Source organism: Patagioenas fasciata, chromosome 16 (assembly GCF_037038585.1).
Source record: "Patagioenas fasciata isolate bPatFas1 chromosome 16, bPatFas1.hap1, whole genome shotgun sequence".
Lineage (NCBI taxonomy): Eukaryota > Metazoa > Chordata > Aves > Columbiformes > Columbidae > Patagioenas > Patagioenas fasciata.
Window position 1 is genome coordinate 13,151,459 of NC_092535.1, and position 25,533 is coordinate 13,176,991.

The 25,533-nt window shown below is 40.0% G+C and overlaps 1 protein-coding gene across 7 annotated transcripts; it reads right to left on the reverse strand.

The window, feature by feature from the left end:
• Window positions 1-23,785, reverse strand: CTCFL (CCCTC-binding factor like). Of its 7 annotated transcripts, none has more exons than XM_065850041.2 (16): window positions 23,410-23,785; window positions 21,063-21,176; window positions 19,976-20,243; window positions 18,388-18,694; window positions 16,028-16,286; window positions 15,129-15,492; window positions 14,069-14,572; window positions 12,903-13,116; window positions 11,174-11,344; window positions 10,591-10,724; window positions 9,621-9,741; window positions 9,123-9,272; window positions 7,763-7,923; window positions 6,077-6,259; window positions 5,172-5,292; window positions 1-2,808 (listed from the first exon to the last, which is right to left on the reverse strand). In XM_065850041.2, the coding sequence occupies exons 7-16, from the start codon at window positions 14,276-14,278 to the stop codon at window positions 2,753-2,755; spliced, it is 1,521 nt and encodes a 506-aa protein (XP_065706113.2). In that variant the 5' UTR covers window positions 14,279-14,572; window positions 15,129-15,492; window positions 16,028-16,286; window positions 18,388-18,694; window positions 19,976-20,243; window positions 21,063-21,176; window positions 23,410-23,785; the 3' UTR covers window positions 1-2,752. The 7 variants fall into 7 exon arrangements, with proteins under 7 accessions (XP_065706113.2, XP_071671671.1, XP_071671670.1 ...); XM_071815570.1 differs by lacking the exon at window positions 1-2,808 and adding an exon at window positions 2,823-3,174 and having other exon boundaries at window positions 23,525-23,785; XM_071815569.1 differs by lacking the exon at window positions 1-2,808 and adding an exon at window positions 2,823-3,174 and having other exon boundaries at window positions 21,071-21,176.
• Between the last annotated feature and the right edge of the window lie 1,748 nt (window positions 23,786-25,533).

Consider the following 25,533-nt stretch of genomic DNA (forward strand, 5'->3'; position numbering starts at 1 on the left):
TTCAGAGATAGCAACGTCTTTTATTATGACATTTGCATTCCACCTCATGCAGTCCGATTTTCAGATGTCAGCACAAAACGAGTCAGCTTTATTACTAACAGTTCCAATTAACAATATATAGTCAGAAAACGGATCAAATAAGTTATAAAACTTCCAAAATCAATTTTAACAAAGAAATCCTTTGCTTAGAACTTATGGCACAAATGGAAACAGCACAAGAAGAAAGAAGTCAACAATACTATTTATGTGATTATCATGGTCAAAAGCATCCTTGACAAAGCACCCAGAACACATCATTAACTTACTAAAACCAGATAAATGTTACCATTGTGAAAACAGACATAGAACAATAATTATGAATCTTTATTAAACACTCAAAGAACACACTCTAATGGAAGGAGGACCAAGCCGATGTTAATAAATTCAAATACACTGACTTCTCAGTGATTGATAAACCATAGGCTACAAAAGTGAATGGGGTTTCTATCACCACAGTGGTAATTCCTATTCATATATTTGATTGAGCTGATTGATTAAGGTCTTGATGAAGCCCCTCTAGTGTAGACTGGTGCCTGCCTTCTAAAGCTGGATCATTTACCACTCTAAGAGAGTAAGTATCTCTTGCTAAGGCTGACACCCTTATCTCCTAACCACGTACACAGAGATAATCAAGACATTGCAGGACAGTTGAAGCTCCTGAGCACTCCATCAGTTTGGTTCTTACTAGCAGCAGAACAGCTGCCAAATTTAAACAGTTATCCTGGTAGAGCCAGCATGTAGACGTTATCAAGTATAGGATAAAGCTGTTTGTTTAATATACTAACTGGGAAAAGAAAACAAACCCTAAGCTATCATTTTTAACAAACTTTTCAAAGTAAGAAAAGTGAAAACGTCCAGTATTTAGACCTCAAACTGCAGTTAATCCAGAATGAACAATGCAGAGCAAAATTTACTGCTCCTGACTGCATAAGTAGCAAACACAACTTGCTCAGCATGTAAACCCAAACTATTTTATACTTGCTGGGCTCTGTATTATATTTATAATGAAGTTAAAGACAGATGTTAATCTTGAAATTAGGATAAGGGTTTGGTATTTTAATTAAAATTATTTGTCACATGACCTGATATTCTTAAAAACTGGTTGGCAATGCTAGTCCTTATTTGTAATGAATCACAGAATAGCAACATTAAAGGTTAAAATCTTGAATACTTTAAAAACATTCAACACATTTCCGTGTATCAATTATAAATGACAAAAAATAAGCAAAGTGCATAAATGGGAATTGTGATCATTGTAACTAATCATAAAAATCAACAGTACTTATTGTAATAGCTCCAACTATATTACAAACTAAGCAGTAAAACCAGTAGCTCTTAAAACATAAACAAAGTTAGAGAATTGTATCTGATAGTTAAAATTTCTCTAATTCTTAAAGGTACTATGAACATGAACTCTCGTAAATAATACAAGTGTGTTGTATTGAAGGCCTAATTAAAATCAGAGCCATGGGTGTGTTACGGATCTAGTGCCAAATATATGATCGCAATCTTACACGGATACATGGGCAAGAAGGCTGTTTAAAGGGGAAGGAGTGAGGATGGAAATAGCTACTTCCTGCCCTCAGGAAATAGTTTCAGGCGACAGAAAGTTTTGCATTCCCAGAAAAGGGTGATCCTGCACTTTTCTGACACCAGCACACACTTCGTCTGCTCTAACGATCGTGCAGCTCTAAGTCTGTCCAGCTAACTGATCTGACCCAAACTCAGACAAGAGAACAGATTAGTTTCTAATTAGATCTGTGTGCTGATCCAACTCACCCTACAGCCAGGGGGTTGCCAGAGCTGAAACAAGACGGATGAAAGAAAATTATGCCCAGGACACGGGGAAGAAGACAGGACAGGCAGGTGTTCCAGCTGTGAAAGCGAAGCCCAAAACTTGCAGGAACTTATCTAACAAGCCAAAAAGTAAGTGACCTCCCTCTGCCACTGTTTTCCATGCTGATGTAAAACTAAAGGAACTCTTCTGAAGATAATGATGCTATACCTGCTGAAAACCACTGCGGGAAAGAGAATGGAGCTAACGTGAAATGATTACTAGAAGTATGTGGCATAAAACCCTGTGCTTTTTTTAACTGCAAAATTGTGTTTTAGCATCGTGAATTCTATTAGAAATGAATGTGTTTGCAGAAAGGAGATTACTAAGTGCTCCTTGCCTTAAAAAATCATTGCCTTTCACGTGCTCACCTCAGGAAACTACAAATAGACTGAAGTTCATGCAGCTCTCAATTCTATAGAGCTACCGAGGAATAAGTTTACTTCAGTATGCAATTGTGTGAGTACATCTGGGAGAAAAATGAAATGCAAGGTGAAACAAATCTATCTACTTGTTCATAAATTACTCTGAAGTCAGCTAATTTTTTCTTCATTCTGTTATTACACGTGTAATAAAGCAGGAAGGTTCCTCATAACTTTCACACTTTAGCAATATTGTTTAGGTTACACAGTAGAAATTGCAACAAAACGAAAAATGAGCACCAGAGTTTCAACAGCTTTCAAACAGTGACTTCTACAGCTTTCTAACTAGACACAGTCACACACTTTGAACTGGCCAGCTACAGCCAGTGAAAACAAGGAAGACCAGAGTCTGTCCGAGAGTTGTTTGTCCATCATGTTGAGAATCATTTCACAAGTCACTTCTGTTTTCTGTTCTCTCGGAGCTGCTGTTTCCATTCCATTTAAAAGAGGATCCAACTCACTGACAATGTTGATTTTTCACAGTGGAGACATCCTGGAATGATTCCAGGTCAACTTTACCAACAAAGAAACAAACGAAAGTGGGGATTAGCCAGAAAGACAAGTAAATATTTCAATACATTTAACAAATAGGCAATTTAATTTAGTGGAAAAAATACAGGCAATATATAACAACAGTGTATCTTTTATATCACAGTTGTAAAGCCACATACAGGATCCCACAAGCCCCTGCAAGTTGAGCAAGAGATGGACAGCGATGTATATACTCGCAAATGTCAACTTTAGGAAAAAGCCTTCTGGAACCAGCACAGAATTTAATAATATTTCTGTGAGTCAATTAATGGACTGAGTATTTGCATGAACAACTACTAAAGATGCATAATCTTAGCTCTAAAACACCAAGCTTCCAGATGAAGGTATCTGCAAGATATTGAAAAGAAATTGTTTGCACGTAGCAAAACATTAATAAACAGCAAAATCTAATTACTACAAAAACATAAACACTGCAGCTGCAACATTTCTCTCTAACCATACCATTACAGCCTTACCAGTGAAAACACAAGTGTCAATGCTAATGTAAACTCAGCTGCTGATATATATTCATTAGATTCAGAAAAGCTCCAACATTTCTTCTCCTCACTATGTCAAATTTTCTCGGTGTCATTGGCTGCGAATCAGTGTAGATAAAATTTGATATATCAAAATGTAAGGTTTTAGGACACCCAGGCCTTAGATGTATGTCTATTCTTGTCTCCTACTCCATAAAAATCACCTGAAGAATCCTATCCAGGGGGCTACTATGGCTTTCAAATGGCATCTGGAAGCAGAGGGGCAAGGATGTCAGGATAGTTCGGTCAGGTAAAGCTATTTTTTTGGCCCTGGTGGCCCTGAAAGTGACCTCAGGAACAAACCACCAGGTCTCACCCTGCAACAGTGCAGAGATTTAGCATTAGGCCCATGGCCTGACCTGAATATTGTGCATTGTGCTTAGCCTAATCCAACAGAAATGCACATATATGAAAATACGAGCAGACAACCCCTCTGGGTCAAATTTAGACTGTAAGGTGAAACGGCTAGAATAATACAGATGCGGTGGCAGGCTAAGGTTTGTGTCGTGGTTGAGATGGACAAACGACATGGACCAAGTTCTTCCAGGATGAAAGTAGTAGATGCCATTTATTGCCACAAGTGCATTTTTATACAGTTTTACCAATTCATGTGTCTCTTCACTATTGGTTACAAGTTACAGCAGTAACATCTCATTGGCTAATTTTGCTATCATCAGTGTTACTCTTCTACTCCCTTCTCTCTCACGGGTACATCCTTAATATCTCCGGATACTCCTTTACTCCCATCTTTCTCATGGGTAGGCCTTCATATCTTCAAGGCTAATTTCTGTTCCCATGCCCTCCATCAGGGAATCCATGGACCCACCGTAGTCCCCCACAGGTTTGTTTCAGAGGAAAAAGAATGCTTCATATTTTTTTTAGAATTGCAAATAAGACAAAGCATAAATGATGGTATCAGGAGCGTACTAGCACAACCCAGACAGAAAAGACACTTCATTTATTTCTCTGGAGTTCTCACTGACAAAGACTCAACTGACCAATTACTCTGGCATTTTGGTCTGCCAAAACATGAACTTCCTGGGCATCTCAACCTAGTGAGAGAAGATGAGGAGCAGAAGCAAGAGAAGGAAAGAGAGAAACTATGGAGTATCTTTTGGTTTATATCGAAGTTTACAGAATAAATGTTCAGTGCTCAAGAGCTATCCATAATGAGTAACTCTAAGTAATCAGAAGTGAGTTTCCGATTGCACAGACATGCAGAACCAAGAGCTCTAAAACTGGCGTGACCACCTCTGCAGTACAGCAGAATGAGTCCAGCTACTTAAATCCGTAGGATTTTTATAATTATCTGATCACTATCTGGTCTGAGAGAAAGAAGATGAACAATTTATTAAGATGTGCCAGATCTTTGTGATGAACACACAATTTGAGTTCTGAAACTGAAAAGTTTTCAACTGGTCTGTATTAAAACAGTATACTACAAATCATGAGCTCTTCAGAAAACTCAGTGTGGTTCAACACAGTAATGATGTGTTTCATTCTCTTTTATATAGGCAAAGGGAATTTGCAAGAGGGAAAAGAAAAATGCATTTTCAAGTGGGGAGTTTAGGAAGACATTTGCAGAAGCAGGGGAATAGAAGTCCCAGAATGGGTATGTGAGCAAAGACCCAACTCATGACAAGCATTTCTTGCACACAATAAAGACTACTCTGAAGTATTCTTCCATTATTAGCACTTAAATTAGCTTCATTGTGAAACAGTAATTAAACAGCAGGGAGATTCACTGTCTTAGCCTTTTATTCTTGATTCTAATTTACATGATTAAATTCAAACTTATGCGCTGATTACCTTCTTGCTTCACACGCTTTGGGTTCTCATGGGTCTTATTTTTGCCCTTGTTCCTGTTTCTGGGTGTAGCAGTTTTTGCCCTCACCAATCCACAATTTTCAGCATGCTTATGCATATTATTCTGTTAGCATAATGAAGTATAAATATATGAATCAAATATTAATGTATGTAAGCAATTTAACATGCACGCAAACAGCAAATATGGTTTTGACAGACAAATTTTGGAACACTAAGTGAAAGGCTGACTTAGATAACAACATCCATAAAACTCCTGATGATTTTCCAGAATACATATTAAAATTCTGCTTTAAAAGAACACTGTCATTTGGTGGGTATTAAAATCAAATTTATGATTTTCTGGTTTCTGGATAAGCAATAATGTTTTACATATGAAATCTGTATGTGGAAAAAAGGTTACATTTACTTTAGAAATGTGCACAGTTAACCCCAAACCAGAGACATGTTCTCACTGCATATGGTTTTGTAGAAGTGAATAATAATTTCTTACTTTCCTTGCTGAACTGGTCCTAACACTCCTGCACTTCAATTGTCTTCCCAAGTTCTTTAATTTGTCTTAAAATTCAGATCTCCACGCTGCCTTTTTATTTAAGGCTACTCTATTAAACATTAGTAACTTCAATACTGGGCTGCACAAACCAGTACCAACCCTGAAAACACAATGTGGCAAATATTTTCTACCTAAAGGAGAATACTGCAAAGTATTTTATTAATCCGCCAATGTAAGGTTTGGGAAAGAAAACAAACAAGTTGTGCTGGCTTAGCGTTAAGGAGTGAAGATTCCAGCCAGTACACCACTTTTTACTCTCAGTCCTTTGTGACAACATGATCTGCAATACTTAGCTAAAGATGACTCCACTGAAATTCCCCAAAAAGAAGTGTCTTACCTGGAGTGAATAGCCCTTACCGCACTTAGGGCATTCATAAACTGTTGGCTTAGAATTAGAATCATGGTGCTTCCTAAAGTGAAGAGTGAGAAGCTGCTTCTGTCGAAAGCTTTTGCTGCAGCACAAGCAAGTGAAGGGCTTCTCACCAGTGTGGGTTCGTTGATGTGCAATTAAGCGTCGTCTCTAAAATGAAGAAAATATTTGTAACATACCTATCCAGCTCTGTGACACATTCATAAAAAATACATGGGCACACAGAAAAGTGCAAGGATGTTGCTTAAGGAACCTCCACACTGCAAGCAGATGCTGAAGAACACATTGGGATACTGCCTGCTGACCTGGAGAGGGTCCGAGGTTTTCACAGAATCACAGAATATCAGGGATTGGAAGGGACCTGGAAAGCTCATCCAGTGCAATCCCCCCATGGAGCAGGAACACCCAGCTGAGGTTCCACAGGAAGGTGTCCAGGCGGGTTTGAACGTCTGCAGAGAAGGAGACTCCACAACCTCCCTGGGCAGCCTGGGCCAGTGTTCTGTCACCCTCACTGAGAAGAAGTTTCTTCTTAAATTTATGTGGAACCTTTTGTGTTCCAGTTTGAACACATTACCCCTGGTCCTATCATTGGTTGTCGCAGAGAAGAGCCTGGCTCCATCCTCCTGACACTCACCCTTTATAGATCTGTAAACATTAATGAGGTCACCCCTCAGTCTCCTCTTCTCCAAGCTAGAGAGCCCCAGCTCCCTCAGCCTTTCCTCATAAGGGAGATGCTCCACTCCCTTAATCATCTTTGTTGCCCTGCGCTGGACTCTCTCCAGCAGTTCCCTGTCCTTCTGGAACTGAGAGGCCCAGAACTGGACACAATATTCCAGATGTGGTCTCACCAGGGCAGAGTAGAGGGACAGGAGAACCTCTCTCGACCTACTGACCACCCCCCTTCTAATCCACCCCAGGTACCATTGGCCTTCCTGGCCACAAGGGCCCAGTGCTGGCTCATGGTCACCCTGCTGTCCACCAGGACTCCCAGGTCCCTTTCCCCTACGCTGCTCTCTGATAGGTCATCCCCCAACTTACACTGGAGCCTGGGGTTGTTCCTGCCCAGATGCAAGACTGTACGCTTTCCCTTGTTATATTTCATTACATTTTTCCCTGCCCAACTCTCCATCCTGCCCAGGTCTCTGGATGGCAGCACAGCCTGCTGGTGTGTCAGCCACTCCTCCCAGCTTCCTCCAAACCGTACAAAGGTTAGCAGAGAAAATAATGAGAATGGAGCAATGGTACACTCCAGCAGATTGAGGCCAAAGCAGCGCTATCCTAAATGTATTCTTCAAAATAAAATTTTCTGTTCAGACCAAATTTATTCTGTGACACATTAAATCATATTTGAGGTGCAAATATTACATTTTGTTCTCATCACAATGTCACTGAAAGTGATTGCTCTTACTTTATACTTCTAAGCAGTTCATGTACAAAAGATTTATGAAGAAAATAGCCTCAGACTTTCCTGAATTTCAATTTTACTGTTTATTTGTGAACCATTTGTCTTGCAAATAAATGTAACTACACTGTTTTAGTTAGATTGCAGTCATAGAAGTTTTTATCTTCTTAAGGTAAATACAACCCAAAGCCAACCCTACCTTAGCAAACCATCGACTGAATAAGCAATCATTTTTCAGTGAATTTAAATACCTGCCTACATGTGTAGCTGCACTGATCACATTTGAATCTTTTTTCATTTCTGTGAGTCTTCTTGTGCTGAATAAGAGCATAGCGCTCATGAAAAACAGCTTCACAGGAACTGCATTTAATTGCCACTGCCATGTAGGAATGCAGATTGCGCAAGTGGACACCTGAACAGTTATTAAAAGCAATTAGTTTTAATGGTAAATTCTTGATTTCCACAAATTTCCACAAGTTAGTGCAACTTTTCTTCCTAGGAAAGAAGCTGAATTTACATATAAAATGTATAGATAGAGACAACTTCACTGGTACTTGACGCAAGCACTGTTCCAAACAAGAGTAGACAAAAAATTTAGAACACAATGTTCCCAGAAAATCATGGTGGCTTTTATTTCAACAACTATGTTTTATACAAAATTTTCATTTTCTTTTTCAGTTACAATTATAATTTTAATTTCTATTTTCAGTATCAACCTGTATATTAGTGCTATTTGATAGAGATGGCAAAGAAAAAACTCCATTATCTGCTTATAGAACGAAGATGAACTTATGCAATAATTTGTTCTTTGCACTCTGGGAAAAAAACCCCAACCAGCCAAGAGACATTTGAGTTTATTGTATCACCTTCAATGTTTCATGAGCGCTATATTGCCTGAAAATAATCTTTGATATAGACGTAATAGAATTCAGAATTCTAAGAGTTTTGAGTGCTGGAAGCACAGTAAAACCATTGTCTGCTGGACCAATGAAGTCAAACTTGAAATATAACTTGTAGTTTGCTAACTAATGCAATTACCTGTGTTTCTTGAACTACAAAATGCGCTCAGCAACTAAACACATGGTACAATTTAAGATTAAGAGGTAAAAGCTGATTTAGTATATGCAAAAAACCCCCATATATAGTAAAACATTCAATCTAATTTATTTTCTTATACAGGTAGACACATACGTACGTTTTACCTAGAGCTGAGAAAGAAACACAATGTGAGAACTGAAACGGCTTTATCCAGATGTATTTCCTTTGGCTTTCAGAAAGAAGTTTTCAATACAACCTGGACATACATTTTTGTGAGGTACCTTCATACTGAATAACAGAAGGTCACAATGTCACAGGTACTGAGCAAAAAGAAAATTAAATGTTTGCTACTTTGCATTTTAATCAAATTAAACCATCAACCACAAGATGTCACCACATCTCCTTGTAGGAGGAACTTACCTGTAGAACAATGAATATGTTTTTCATATAAATATTCTGTAATGATATAAAGTCATATATAACATATTTGGTATCATTGTAAGCAGGGAAAATTAGACATTTCACCTCTAAGTATCCCTACATTTCATTTTGACTTTTTTCCTTTAAACTCACCCAAGTCACCTTTTCGTGCAATAAGGGCACTGCAATGTGGACACTGGTGTTTTGGTACATTATCTCCGTGCTTCTGTAACATATGGCTTTTCATGGTACCACTTTGAGTGAATCTGGCCTGGCAAATGTAACATTCATAGGGCTTTTCACCTGTTAAAAAAACATATTAATATAGCGCACACTTAGAAACTCTACTTATTTGACACAAATGCAAAATTTCCACTGATCTCAACATCTATGTTCTAACAGGTACAGTCTCCAGATTGCTCTTCTAATACAAAAAATGTTCAGGACGTACTGCAAGACTGTAACTACCAGCACTGTACAGTTAGACTTCAAATAGCCAAATCTAGAAAATCCAGAGAACGTGTTTCTCAGGCACATTCTTATTGAAAATCACAAATGAAAAAAGTGCTAATTTAGACTCTGAAATTAGATCACTGTAACCCTAGGAATGTTATGGGCCTAAGGACATAGATTTGATCATTAGAGTCCTACCTGAATGAGTTATCATGTGCCTTTTCAGTTTATATGCATCTTTGCAAGCGTAACTGCAAAGGTCACAGGCATAAGGACGCTCTCCTGTATGTGAGCGAAAGTGTCGTTTCATTTTGCTTGCCTAGTATAAAAATAAGAATTTTTCTGCAATAATATTTACATTAGAGACATAATCAATTAAAATATAAGTAATTTTACAAAATACATTTATTGCAGTTTTAAATATTGCATCAATCCCAGAATTAGCACTTTCCCATCCTCTTTTTTCCTGTACAGTCAGCCCGTAGTGGCTTTAGGTAACATTTCTGTACTCCTTCCATGTTTTGTGTCAACACAAAGAAAAGGAGAAATTTTATTATAAGAACATAAAAGCTACAATTTTTACACCAGCTGAAGGGGATACCCACTGCCTTCAGGTTATTTGGATATGCCAAATGTAAAATTATTTGAAAATACTCAAGAAAATTAATGAAAGATGAGACTCATTTAGGAAGGTCTTTATTCACCTTCAAGTCCCAATGATGCACTTTCATTGCAAAAGTTTCATTCATTCTGCTTTTTGGTATTGTTGTTGTGATATGTCCTACATAAGTATTGTAGGTGTGCAAGCTGAAATTAGGAGTTTCCTTTCACAGCACTGAAGTATTACAGCAACCCCCAGCTTAGCTATTCCTCCCAATTCAGAATATATAAATACATCCGCATCGCAAGCCAAGGATAGTATATATATACTACAGCTTGACATTTGCAACTACCTGTGTAATTAATTGAGCTGATCTGGTATAGAAATCTGACAATAACCAAAGATGATATGGAGAGCACAATATATGCACAGGTAGGTCCCAATTCAGACAGAGTTTCTCAAGGCTAAAAATCCGTACAAAAACGATGTAACTTGACAGTACATTAAAATCGTAGAATGTGAAAACCTACAAACCCTCCCAGAAGATTCAGTTAAGGCTGTACTTACTTCTACACTAGCATATTTGCACAGCGAACACTTGAAAGGCTTTTCTAAAGTGTGCTTGTAACGCCTGTGTCGTGAAAGCTCCCCACTGGTCACAAATGCCATGTCACAGTCACTGCATTTGTGGGGTCTGGTCCCTGTAAGAATACACCGTTTCTCAGAATTTTATTTAATAACACAATGTGTCTGCCTGGATTAACATGCGCGATTTTTTAATAGACCCTTTTTGAGATCCTGAATTTTTATATACAATAAATGTATGCCATAAGTTTGTCACAAACATGATTTATCAATTAGCAAAATGTAAACATCACCAAAAAATCTATTATGCATGTAGGAATAAGACACAACTGAAGTCAATATTCAGTTGACAAAAATTTTTAGACTGGTATTTGACAAAATAAATATCTACACAGAGAGCTACTAACTGCAGACCATGGCTCTTCAGTGTGGAACTCCAAAAGAAATCAGAGAAACTTCTGAACACAAAATGATCACAGAATACGGCTCTAAGACAAAGAGATTTGCCTCTTAATTAAATTTTGCAGACAATACGTAAAATTGAGTATTTTCACACACTAGATACCTGTATGTGCATTCACATGGTTATGCAGGACGGCAGCTGTACGAAAAGCCTTAAGGCAGAGGTGACACACATGACGCTTTTCATCAGAATGGGTTTTCACATGACGCATAAGATTTGATGTTCTGAGAGAGGTGAATGTGCACAAACCACAACTGAAAACTGTTTTGTCTCCTGTGGGAACAAAGACACATTTAGATCATAGAAGCCGCAAAATAATGACTTTACTTTTTTTTTTTGAAAGTACCAATTTCAACATAATTCCTCTACTTTGGGTAAAACTACTTCATACTTCTACATGAAAGGACTTCAAAATAGATCACAAAAAAAAATCAAGCTGTCAGACAGAAATTATTGTATCTATTTAAGGCTTAAGTGATTTGCCCAAAAAATAGTGCCATGTGCTAGTGACAGAGTTTAGAACCTTATCTCAGGAAACTCAGCCCCTAGCCTGGCCCTCACCTCCAAGACAGGAGGAAACTTTCTCTCTTAATAGCGTCATTAAGACGTGGTTCATCAAAGCACTTACAACCTGTGCAACACACTTCTTGATGACAACTGTATAATTAGTCAGCGTGTTGAAAGATTTGGAAAGGGCAGGTTAAGCCACTCTCAGCTTTCTGGAAGCACGGAATCAGTAAAGAGTATGTCAGAACATCTTGATGTAAAAGCCTCTCTAAAATTATTCGTTGAATTTCAGGAAAAAAAAGGACTGATTTCTTGAAGAAGTGATAGAATAAAGTTATGCTTTTGGGATTACATAACATTTCCAAGTTCATGGCACAGCAGTAATGAATTTCTTTTGAGCTTAACAAGTTAAGAGTAAATGTGCAACACTTTCAGTTTTGAAGATCTGAAACTGCGAAATGGCAAATACATCATATTTTAAGAGCCTTTCCAGAACAGTTGTCTCAGCTCCCATGTGCACTCTCTGTAATAATTTTCATGCTGAGACCAAAATGTATTTTATACAATGGTTTATACCACACAGCAATGTGCAGTTAACACTTCACTTCAGTAGCAGCAAACAAAAACACTTTATTGTTATTTATTCATTGTGGATTCATGCCCACACAAAACATTGTTAGCTTTGTTAGAGCTGCTCAAATGTGCTTCCTGTAAACGCACTAACTAAAACGAGGGACAATAACAATTTGTACAATCTCCACACTTTAAACAACTTCAGCCAAGATACCTTACTACCCAGGTAGTATGACATACATGTTTACAGACTCTTCAATGTAACTGATGTCATCCAGCTTTTTCAGTACACACATACAGTTTCTAGGGAAACAGTCACTTATCCATTCCCTTCTGAGACAGTCCTTAACTTTTGCAACATACTTTTACATCCCTAAAACATTAGTCAGCCATTTTCTGTTACTTTTCCTTAGATTCTGGGAGATATTTTGCCGACAGGCATTGATACTTGCCCACCACCATCAGCCAGCAACATACCACACACTGTTCAAAACCCATTAATTTCTAAGTGCCATCCAGGATGTCTCTCCTGAACACAAGGCAGATAATATCAGCCTGAACAAGTATCTTTTACCACTTAAGGCTGAAGGGTGTTATTCTGCCTTCCAAATTCCCACAGATTGTTAGATTTAACCTAATCTAAACTTAACAATAAACACTGTGAATATTTAACAAAAAATGTCAACCTCACTTCAAAATCTAATTTAACATATGTTATCTAAAAATGCTACAGAGATTATTAACCTTTTACCTGTTTTCCAATGTTGAGTGCAAATCTGAAATTTTGGACTCTTGGGATTTCTTACAACCCTTTGTTCTGGTGGAGTTGCATATTGCTGCTCTTCACCTTCATCACATGTGTGTGACAAATCATGACTGGCTTTGCAGCTCTGGCTCTTTTTTTCCCCAAGAGTGAAAAGCAGCTCCTTTCTGTTCCCCTCTTCAGACAGAGTTACTTGCTGGACCTTATTTTCAAATGCAATTACATCATTACCTCTGTCAATCTATTTAAAAAAACAAAACGTTCTACAGCTTCCCTAATCAAAGGGAGGTGCTAGTGGCAAAACAGCTGAGCTATCAACAAAATGCAAGCTACTAATTCCTTTTGATTTTCAGCCGCAAATGTGATGGATAAAACCGCAAGAAAAAAATTGCATTTAACATACAGCAGCCTAACTGGGAAGTGAACAATTACTAAAATTGAGCCCCAGCTCTTCCAAATTTTATAGACATTTTCAGAGCATCTTTTTAATATCACAGTACCGAGAACACAGAAATCTGCATCCTCATTTTAAAAAAGATTTTAAATTCAATTTCAGTACATTTACCTTGTAATAGAAAATGACAAGAAAGCATGCTCCTAATTTTTAACCAAACTAATATAGGGTTTTTGCAGCATAATTGTGATGCTTTCTTTGTCCAAGATTGTGATACCTTTTTGCACTAGATAAACTTAAATACAACTGTACCTCAGAAACAATCTATGGCGGCACATGAGTTTTAATAGAAAAAGAACATTTAATTACAAAACAAATAGCTAGAACAGGAAAATGCCAAAGTTTGCATGTCCTTTTAATAAATGAGACCATATTACATATCCAGCTTTAACAACTACTGCAGTACTGCAGGACAAGGGAAATTGTCTAACACTATTTAAGAGATCTAGACTGTCAAACCAAATAGCATGAAACTGAGGAACTGAATTAACTCGTCTGAAATTCAACACCTAGAAAGGCTAAATTTTTCATTTGCCTCTCTAAACATGGGATTATAAAAAGCTGTACAAAGGATTAGATACTTAAGTCAAATAAATTTGAACACCTAGAAAAAATAACACTGAATTCGGAACCCAGTCGGTGCAACAGTACAAACTAACAGCTAATGTATGGCCATCTTCACTACATCTAGATCTTGTACCTCAATCAGGAGCATGTCTGGCAGTTCCTCTGTTCGCTTGCTTTCTGAACTCTTTGCTTGCCCTTTTTCTTGCAAAACATTAATCTGCGTCAGCCCTGGGTCATAAAAAGCACAGATACCTTCCCGGGCGGTCGCAGCAGTGCCCGCCAGCATGTTCGGCCCTGACTGCACCACCGGTTGCAGCGCAATGGCCCTGTCCAGTGCGGCCATCGCCAGCCCCTTGGGGGTCTGGCAGAGCTGCCCCAAGTCCTCGGTCTTCAGACACACCGGCTGCAGTGTCAGCGAGTGCTTCTGACCACCTTCAGCAGACAAGGACCATTGTGGGGGGGACACCTGTCTGTGTGTCGAGTCCCACACTGTGGCCACTGGCACCGCTGCTCTCCTTCACTCAGGTTGTCCCGTTCCCGACACACTTTTCTCCTCTTCTGTCCCTGTGTTCTTCTGCACACTGATTTTGTCGAAAGGCTCCAGCAACCCTTAGACCATGTATGCAGCTGAGCGAACCTGTTCAAAAGGCGAGGTTAAAAACGAAGGCAAATCACAGGCTTTGGGGACAATCACCTCACACTCCAGCCCCTAACCCACCTCACGGCCCTTCTGCCCCACAGACCACACACCCTGACCCACGCAGCCGCCTGCCCTGGCCCCCTCACCCACCACCCTGCTCCTGAAGACTCCCGGCCAGTCCTCACCCCTCCCAGCTCTCCCTGCTCCTCACCCAGGGGTTCCCCTCACCCCAATCTGCCCCATGGCCCCCCACTGGAAAAACTCCCACCTCCCACCCGCTGCCCTCTGCTCCTCCCCGGGGTGCAGGCACCCGGCAGCCTCAGCGGCCTGTGGGCAGCAGGAGCACCTGTGTCCCACTGTATCCCCTCAGGCAGAGGCCAGCAGAGAAGCAGCTTCGCACCGAGCATCCCCTTCCCTGTTGTGCACCTTGGCCTGAGTGGCCCCTTCCCCCTTGTTCTCCGTGGCGTGGTGGCCCCGCAGCCCCAACGGGGAGCCCGCTCTCAGCAGCAGCCGGAGGGGCAAGCACAACCCTGGGGAAATGCTGGTTCCTCACCTGTTAATTCCACAGGAGGTCCAAAGCTCTGACATCCAGAAGCCTCCGCACACAAAGCTCGTGCTCAATGCTCGGAAAAGAGCCCGTCTCCTCACAGTGAATGCTCAGCAAATCCCTGCTGCTCCTGTCACAGCAGCCTGCCATCTTGTCAGGCTCGGCTCTTGGGTGAAGATCTCTCAGTCTTGATTACAGGTCCTTAACCTTCTGCTCCCACTTGGCGGGAGACCACAGCGCTGAGCTCAATGGGTTTCCCCGCTTGCAGACGATCTGAAGTACTTGCCGCGTTTCTCCCACGGCAGCGCTTCAGCCGGGTGCCACAGCCCTGCAGAGCTGGCTGACTGCTCCTGCCGCCGCATCGCTTGTCCTGGGAGAGGAAGCGTTTTACAAAATTGGCTGAAGTACATTTGCAGAGGCAGTAGAGCGATATATATATATATATATATAAGCATCATTATGCTATACTTTAGGCCAGGATTGGTTATTCAATGAGAGCATAAAGTTTTAGACTTAAGAGCTCTCCAAAGGCATTGTAAAAACGTCTTTGAGGCAAACTTGCATGATTTGAGAGACTTAACGTTTAATCTTGTGTACCCTTCCAGACTAGCAATTTCCGAGTGTCAAATATTTTGTAAGGCCCTTACTATTAATATCCTATTATACACCAGCGCAAAGGATAGATTTGGAGCTTTACCTCTAAATATTAGATCAGTGCTGCAAAGTACAGTACGTTGCAAAGCGACTGTAGCCCAGCGTGGTCCAGATCCTGCTAAGCCATGTACTGAACTAAACAAAACCAAACCGCGAACCAATTTTTTGCTTTCCTCGCCTGTGTAAGTAACCCAGGAAAACTGGCATTTGTGAAATATCTTTAGCACAAAATAGCAGCAAATGCCTCTGACCTGCTTAGCTGTGCTGTTCCATCAGACAAGGTGGTGTTCTGCACAAAGCCGGTATTACACGGTGTGTTTCTGAGCACAGTGAACACTGCTGGGTACCAGGAACCACGCGTCCGCTTTTCCGCTGAATTTGGCAGGGATATTCTTAATATTTCTGTGCTGTGGGTGCCCAAGATAGTAGGGATATATAGCACCATTGGAAAATCCAGGGATTCTGATCACTGCAAAGGATGTAGCCATGAAAAATACATTGGCAGGACCACTGTAACAAATTGTGAGAATGAAAAATTAAAACCTTCACATCTTGAAAAATGAATCTCATTACAAGCCTGACTTTAGGTCATTGACCTTACTAGGCCTTATCCTCAGAGCCAGCAAGTTCCTGTAACTCCCATAAATACCCTTGACAACAATTACTCTTATCCACAAATCTGTAGAATCCTAAATGTAAGAAGAATCTAAAATTTTTACATGTAATAACGGCAAATTAGTCATAACTATTATGTTACTTGGAATCAACACAAAGCCAAAGCAATTATTTAAGGCTGAATATGTATTCCAGCAATTTAGGGCTGATATTGTAGTTAGATACCACATTATTCATTATCTACAGAATCTGTGGGCTCTCAAAACCAAAGTTCAGGATGCAGAATACACAATATATGCATATAATTATGCTGCTGGTGACTGTAGCCAGAGATTATACTTCTTACACATTTCTGAGTCTTTTCAAGTTGCTACATATACTGTGCAATTATAATAGGTGAAGGGCACTGAGGAAAAAAGTTGTTATAATACGATACTCTCCTCTAGGTCATTTTAATGAGTTTTTCTGCACTTGAACAGTCATCTGTATCCAAGAAATGCCCTGCCTTGTACTTCTGCATTATTAATACCAGCATCATCTATGCAGCTACAGTTAAAGGTCTGTCATTATTTCCATTATAAACTGATATTTTCAAAGATTTCTAACTCAAACGCAGAATAGCGCTTCAGTTCATTTTTGTTGAGTTTAAAGGAACCACTTGGATCAGCAATCTACAAATTCAACCACTTTCTAATTACATTTTGACACAATAGAGGTTAACAGCTCCATAATGGCCGTTATGGTCTATTGTATATACAATCTCCAGTTACCACTACTGCCTACTGCAATCAAGCTTCTATCCACTCCTCTAAAGGGTCTTTTTCTTTTAACAGTCTGCATGAAAAACGCACCACAAAAAGAACAGAGGGCCGTTTTATTTAGTCGTAATTATATTGGGGGGCTTAAACATATTCAATACGAATTATTGTTTGTTGGGAGTATTTTATAAGGAATATAAGGAATTTAATGCAGGCACATTCTCTTATGCCGAAGTAATGTTAAACAAAGAAACAAAATTCAGCCACAAGATTGCAGATAAATTGTTGATAAGAATCTACCAGTGCATGAAAGTGAATACATTGACAACTGAAATCCTAAATCAGCAGAGTAAATTCCACCCTTGGCTGCACTAAGGAAACACAGCAAGCACAGCAAACTTTGTTCCAATCTGCATTTTTCCACTCAACTATAAACAGCACAGCTGACTTTTTTGATCAACAGGATATTCGATTATCTGTTCAGATTGTCAGTCTTAAATCTGAACAATGACTTCTATAATATTTAAAATGCTTAATGCTTGTTAGATGGAGCTGACTTGTTTAAAATCTCCATTACCATGTACATATAGCATATTTCACCTTGAAGGTAGTTCAAAGTCTCCAGTTTCATTCCCTTCCTGTGGTTTAGAAAATCACTTTGGATGATGGCAAAGGCTGTAGAACCAGCCTCTACTCTATCTGCTTTGCACCTCCATCTTCCTATCACAGGTCCTAAACTATAATCCTCTGATGCCAACAGAAGGGTTGCCATCGATTTAAATGGGTTTGGAATTAGGCCCAGAATAGAGACCTTTGTGAAGCAACATTTTTGACCTGTCCACCAAACTCAGAGTAAATCAGGAGTGTTGCACTACACTTGAAAGAGGGGGAAGGAAAAAGAAAAAAGAGAAAAAAGAGACCAAAGCCAAGCAAAAAAGCAAATAAGCTCAAATTTAACCTTCAATGCTCATAACTGTTTCATTTATTATATTCTGCCTTTTAGCTGAAAACCGCATTCTTCTCCAGAACATGGCTCCTGTTAGTCTATGAGAAAACCTAGTCTTTGTTGTGACTTATTTTGAAAGCTTTAATATCATTTTCCACCTGGCATCTGGAAAGTTTTCCATTTTCGCTTTCCTCCAAATGTCTCACTTTTGTTTCCAAGTATATGTCGTATTCACACTACACCTGTTGTAGTGGTATCTTTGTGCCTTAACGTGGTCTGAAAACATACACACCTTTACATTTGCTCTTACACCAGGGACAATTCCTACACCTTCATCACCTGATTTGCAGCAAGATATTGCCCCTCTTAACAATGACAGCGGAGATAACCTCCTTCACACCATTACTTGTTTCAGAGAAAGTGAGTATGCTTTTGTAACCTCATTCTTGTGTCTTCTTTAAATATTGTTCAGTTTATGAAGCTGTAGTCACTAAACGGTTGAAAAGTTTTCACTATACTTTCTGGTGCTGTTGTCAACTTGTTCTTTTAGGATCCCACTTTCACACAGATGAAGCACTTCTTCAGAGATCACCACAAACCTTAATAAAAAAAATGAAAGTGTGTCAGCTAATGAGTGAGATTAAGGCAGGGGGGAGCCTCGCTTTGCTCTCTCTCCAGCGCTCATCTTGACTTTGAGAAGGCAAATCATGTCTTTAAATCTGAGTGGTTCTTGTAGAAGAACCAAAGCAACTTTGGTTGAGTTAAAAGACTTAATGCTTTTAAGTATTGCCTATGCTTTTTAAATCCTGCTCTGTACTGTTAATGACTATAATTATATAGCATGAAAAAAACACAGGGCATAATAGCGTACAGATGTGGGATATATAAAAGAGAAGTATTTAACATAAGCTTATTGGAGCTGAAAGTACCAGGGATGATTGATTGCTCAGACAAAAGCCAGGGAAGTGGTCTAAGAAATATTAACCATAATTGCAATCTATCTATTAACTGTTTCATCTAACATCATGATATATTTAGAAGCAATTCTGCCATCCAGTAATGCACCGTTTGCTGCTTGCGGCAAACAGCGTGCTTGGGTCTGTTTGGAAGAAGGACGTTCACTTGAGAAGCATATTGCTTCTTCCATTTCAAAAGGCATTAGCACGGTTACACAGTTAATTGCACCTCAGTGACTTCCACTGTTTTTACAGAATACTCTTTAATCCGAGAGATAGCAAAGAAAGTTTTAAGGACAACTCCCCTTAGTTAGTTAGTAAAGGTTTCTGTTGTTGTTTGTGCAAGGGTCAAAGAGTTAAGCGTTTAAAAGGCAGAAAGTTTTCCTCTTGTTTTGACTAAACTGGGGGAAACATGCTAGAGCTGTGCAGAATTTGATTGCCAAACAGACAGTGAAGATACACAGTGAGAAAAGATAGTAAAGGTTTAACCCAACTGATGTAAGAAACTAACTCCAAGGATGCCCATGTTTCCTTGCTTTTATTGCACTGTTAATCTTTAATCAGGAAAACAGTTCTGAGAACAGCTCTTTGTGCACAGCTAAACAGGCTCCATTGCTTGGAAGTTAATGGCATCGCCAGAGAACAAGACTATTAAATCATTGTCCTAATAAATCAATGAGTGAGGTGTACAACCCACAGGAGTTCAAATTCTGCTTCCACGTGGATATGCAGCCAGTGCACATTAAACCTTGCAAAATCAGCAGGAAGGCTGGTGGGTGGGTTCAGGAGAGCAGTGACTCCCCGTGCAGGTTTTTTCCATCTCAGATCAGAAATGCACATGGGCGGTAAAGTTTCTGAGGAACCCGAATGAAGCTTCTCAGTTCCAAAGAAATCAAGAATGAGCTACAAAATTGAAGAACATACTTAAAGACACATATAGTAGCGTGACTTCACTGACAGCAGGGGATTTAGTCCTTGATATTTATCAGCAGTGATACTGTAAATCTTAGCCTTCCTCTGTCCCACAGTGACAAATCCTCACTTAAAGACCAAAAGCAGATAGCCTCATGCCTCTCCATCAGGAGCTGGTAACAGAAATACGGTATAGCAGCCATAGTTGTACATCTTTTGCGCTCTTGTGAGAATAAACAAAGCCAGCCTTCTAGTCTTTTTAAACAGCAAGATGAAGTGCCTAGAAAACAAATGAGAATTGCTAAGTGACTTGTTTTGTGAAGAACAGTTATTACTCTGTTCAGAGCCGCCTCTACAAACTTACAGTCTCTTGATCTGTCATTCCTACCCAACTTTCATTCTGTGTTCAACAGTAAGATCTCCTGGGCAGAACACATTTATGCTTCACCCAGAATAAGGAGGTACTGCCTTAGTGCTATTGCAATGGAAATACCTGAACTATGCAAGGTTAACGAGTGGGTTACTTGTTTTATTTTATTTGCAGAATGCAAGTTTGTTGCTATTTATTTGTGCACGTTAGGTTAAGCTCATGTATAAGAGATTCCTCTTTAAGTAAACAGTATTCATATGCATATGAGTCATCCTGAAACAGTAAATTTAGAGACAGGTACAGATGGTCAGTCAACAGAAGCGTATATAGCAGAGTCAGAATTCTGTCTTCCTAAAAACATAAGAAAAATGTAGGATCACCGAGGCCCACTTTGACCCTTGACCTCTCTAGTGAGCTTTTTTTGTAGCGATAATCCTACTTGTGGCACTTGTCTGGTAGAGACCATTTACACTGGCAAAGCAAAAATGCTTTTCCATTGAAAAAATCCCATTGTGGTCCACCCATGTTGCCCCCTTCCTATTAGAAATGTGCTAAGAGTAAGCGTACAGTATGTAGGATTTCACCTGACCTGTTAGCAGTTACATCAGATTTTTCCAGTAAACACAGGATCTATTACAGAGGTAACTGGTTTTTTGTAATGTTGATTTTCCTACAGTGGTCAGGTTCAAGAACCAAAAGCTATGTAGTGCTTGACATGGGCATGTTTACCTTCTGACCTTTGGAGGTAGGCTGGCTTCTATTTCTGCACAATCAGCTTCTCTATCCTGCTGTTGTCACTTCCAGTGTTACAAAATGCTTGAAATATTCATGAAAACTATTTTCCTGGGAAAAAATATAGAACAAAACTCACTTGAAACAGAAAACACAGTTCAGCCCAAGCTGCTGTTTTTGTGTTGCTATCAAAGGAGAAAACAGGTTATAGTAAATGTTTTTCATTTCTAATAAGAACATATTATTTGCATTACAGTAATCTAGAGAGGACCCAGCAGGGACTATCTATGGCACAGATATAAAGATGAGACGAGGTAATGATCTTGTCTAATTAGGTTTTAAACTCCTCCGGCCAAAAACTATTGACCAAACTAGGAAGAACACACAAGAACCCATGGAGAGAATAAAGGCTTGGGGATGTAAAGTCACATGCCAAAAATCGCACGGGAAATCCATAGTGGAGGAAGAAATAGAACCTAAACTCTGTGAATGTGCACCCACACTGGTTAAAGTCATCCTTCTTTAAAGAAGTCAGCTCATGAACAACATGTGTCTGGTGGGTCAGACTGCGTGTAATGAGGGATTAAAATGACAAGAGAGACAAGAGGTAAATGAAAGCATTTAAATAAATGAGAAAAAAAACCCAAACACATTGCCAGTCAGGTAGACAGAGCTATGTAACCCTGAAATGACAACTGACAACAGTGCTGCTAGCGAGCAAAGGATGCCAGAGAAATGATGAATGGCATTCAAAAGGAAGGAGCAAGAGAAACCAGGGTTATCTCATCCTAGAAAAAGATAAACAAGCTTAAATTTTAAAAGGTAACTGCCATGTCATTTCTTAAGGCCTGAGGAGGTGAAATCTCAGTAAAAGGACAGAGTTAGCAGGACTCTGGCTATCAGCAGGAAGCCAGAAAACTGCTCTTGAACAACATCTTGAAACATCTCCTGCTGCTTCAACCCGTGCGCAGGGATTTGTCATTTACCCCTTTGCTGGGTAGGGCACAGGGAGCTCCTGACAGCTGCAAACACACAGCTCTGTGGTAAACAGCTTGTGCTCCAGCAAGGGTTACCATTTTTATTTGCAAAGCTGAATCTCAGTGCCATCTGGGCTTTGTATGAGTGAGCAGAGCAGACGTCGCAAAGGTGAAGGGAAACACACCACCTTATGCTGACTGTTTTCCCCTCTGTTTAGTACAGTTTGTCCCCTTCTCTCCTGGCTGTGCTTCTGCTGTGCATCCAGCCAAAAAAATGCGGTAACCACGCAAAAATCATAGTCATATTCTTATCAACCATGTGTTGGCTGAGTTGAAGTCAGTTAAACTCTCTGTGTGCCTATTAGACCTTCTACAGGAGATGAGAAGAGCTCCTGAGCTCACACTTGGCAGGATCACACGTACCTGGCCATGGGTCGGGTACCAGTGGCTGCGGGGTTTCACAAAAGAAAGGACAGCGTTCCTTTGGAGCAGAGTCCCCAGAGTAGAGTCACAGCTCAAGAAATGGCTCTGAAAGAGCGACTGCTTATCGAGGTTAAGATTACATTAATCAATCCCATCTCCAGAGCTAACGAGCTGGTGCAAGAGAAGGATGAACAGTGAATAGCACGCTGCTCAGAGACACTAATTAAGCAAACACCATCGATGGGGAGCTGCTTGCTGCTCTGCATGTGGAGTCCCATCTCCCACCTGAGACTCAAGTGTGAACTCAGAGTCCAAACTGTCTGGTGTTGCTGAGAAGGATCGTCACTGTGACAGGAGGGAATTAAACCCTCAGTATCCTGCGCAAGCAACGTGTGAGGTGTCAAAGTACCTCCCTAGCCAAGACTCCAGGTTTTGCTCCTTACGAGAGAAAATGAGAGCCTCTCACCTCCCCTGGTGACTGTAACAATGGCTCAGAGCCTGTAAAAGTGAGCTTAAACATAATTTTTAAAAATAATCATTAACAAAGAATTAATGGTTTATCTACCAAATCAGAAGAAAAACAAGCAAGGAACCAGTGTGCCCATGGTGTATGTCAGCCTTGACATGTACTGTGGCACAACCATGACTTTCCCTAAAATGCATCTCAAGATTGAGCACTTGAGCCGATACTAAAGGTATCAGAGGTTGGTGACTTTGTTCAGAGACCATAAACATGCACTAATGCATGTTCCCGCCTGCTGAGATTTCCTTCCATTTGTTTTAAGAACTTTTAGCATGTCTGTTGCAAAGATGAAAGTGCTAGACGAGCTAGTGGAAGTGCAGTCTAATCATGACAAAACTGGGTATTTTTTACCACTTTTTCATTCCTCTGTCATCACAACAAGCCACCGAACTTTGAAGACAAGCAAAAAAGTTTATATTACCTTAGTGATCCACAAGCATTACATCTTTCAATCTGCCCAAGCCAAATCCTGTATCATTTAGGGCTGGAGAGAGGGAGGTAAGAAGGGAAGTGCTGTGCTCCCAGTTCGCTGCTACCTGTTCTGCCTGCTCCCAGGGGCTCAGTCTCAGGGTCCACGAGGCGAGGAACGTGCAGCACTTGTGGCCAGAGCCCCCAGACCTCCTGCAGCTGGGTCAGTGCCGAAGAACTGCCTGTAAGAAAAGGGGCTGTGAGGTGGAAATATCACACAGGGTCCAGAATAAACACTTGGCTCAGTCACAGTCTCTTTTGCAACTGCAGATAATTTGCACGGTTCCCGTTTTCTTTTGCACGTTGGGGGAGCAGCCCCTGCCCTGCTCTCTTTGAGCTCTGTGCTTGCAAGGGCTGCCCTTGGCATCCAGTCCAGAAACAATCACGGTATGTTTGGTATCAGCTGAGCACAACTTCCCAGCAAACACAACAATCAAGAAGCAATGTTCCTCTGTTAGGAGAATAGTTCAGCGAATCTTTTAAAAAAGCTACAATTTTATAATAAAAAAACCCCAAGCGACAAACTCTCCGGATGTGACAATATGTAGGATAATTAGCAATGGGAGGGAAGTAGAATTTCTGAGTATTATCGTATGTCATTAACAACTTTTGGATCTCATTGAGAGTGCTTTGTTGCACCTTGGTTTGTAATGGTGAGTTAAGCTTTCTTATTACGCTTTTTTTCTGAGCATCTAAGAACCTTTATGGTTATTGAATTGAGTTCCAGTAAGTCAGTGCAAGTCAAACAGCTCAAAACCTCTGTTTTGAACAGCCCGAATAGTGTCCATCAAAGCAAACATCCCCAAAACACTCCTTTCAAGGCACTTGTTGAACACTATCATCTCAGAATGTCAGATTCACACTCATTTAAGTGATTTGACAGCTTCCAAGAAGACACCTGATGAGCATCACATTCAAGTGTCAAAAAGCACGGAGAAAAAGTGCCAAAAAAAGTTCAATCTGAAGAAATTGTGTCAGCTATTAGATGACTATATAATACAGCTACTACTAAAAAAGATTTCTCATTTAAATGGAAAATAAACTTTACATTCAAGACTTTTTTTTTTTTTTAAAAAAAAGACCTTGCATTTCCCCCATACCACCTCCCCTGTTTCTCACTAGTCAGATCTTCCAACAAACTGAATCCAGAAGGCAGACAGCAGTGCACATGGTCCTGGGTGAACACCTCAAGGCCACTGTAACTGAGCCATTGGAGATGCTACTTCTGAGTTTTTTTGGGTTGGTTGGTTTTTTTTGTGTGTGTTGGTGGTGTTTTGTTGCTTTTGGGGTTTTTGTATCTGTGTCTGTGTAGTTATGAGAATTTGGTATCTTCAGATTAAACCTTTAATGCCTTCTGTTGGGTATCTCTAAAAGCTGAAGTGCTAAATGGGAAGATTCTTGAAAAAACTCTTGGCCCCGATTTGCATATGCTCCAGTTATTTCATTGCACCAAATACTACACGTGTTTTATATAGGGGCTTGAGGCATACTGTGTGTTTGCGACAAGCTTTGAGATCCTCTGATGGGAGGTGTTACCTAAATACAAGTAATTTGACGCTGAAGTGTCTAGAATTCCCAGTGGACATCTGCACTCGAGCCCTGCTGCCATCACAAATGAAAAACATTTGGAATCCTTAATGTGATTTTTAATGGACATATGTTCATAACACAGTGCCACCAATTTGGCATATTTAGTGTCTTCTCAAGAGAAGCCCACAGTTTGTATAGCAAGATTGTGGGAGGTTAGGATTGCAGTGTGAGAAAATTTGCACAACACCTGCCTGACTATAATTTAATTGGCAGAAACTAATGCTCTGGGTTTGGGGATTTTTTTTTCTTCTGCTCAAAACTGAAGAGACACTGGGACTAATCCCTGTCTTACACTGTCAATTTTAAGCTTTTATTCTGACTTTACTTGTGCTGCAATATGATCATTTTCTGGTCCACTCTCTTTTTCTGACAACTGAAGCATTGCTATTTTACTCACAGTTATTCATATGTACATTATCTGGCCAGCAGGAAGGACTCAATATTTTTGTACTTCACTGAAAAGGGGTCTGCTTAGTGTTACTGAAGA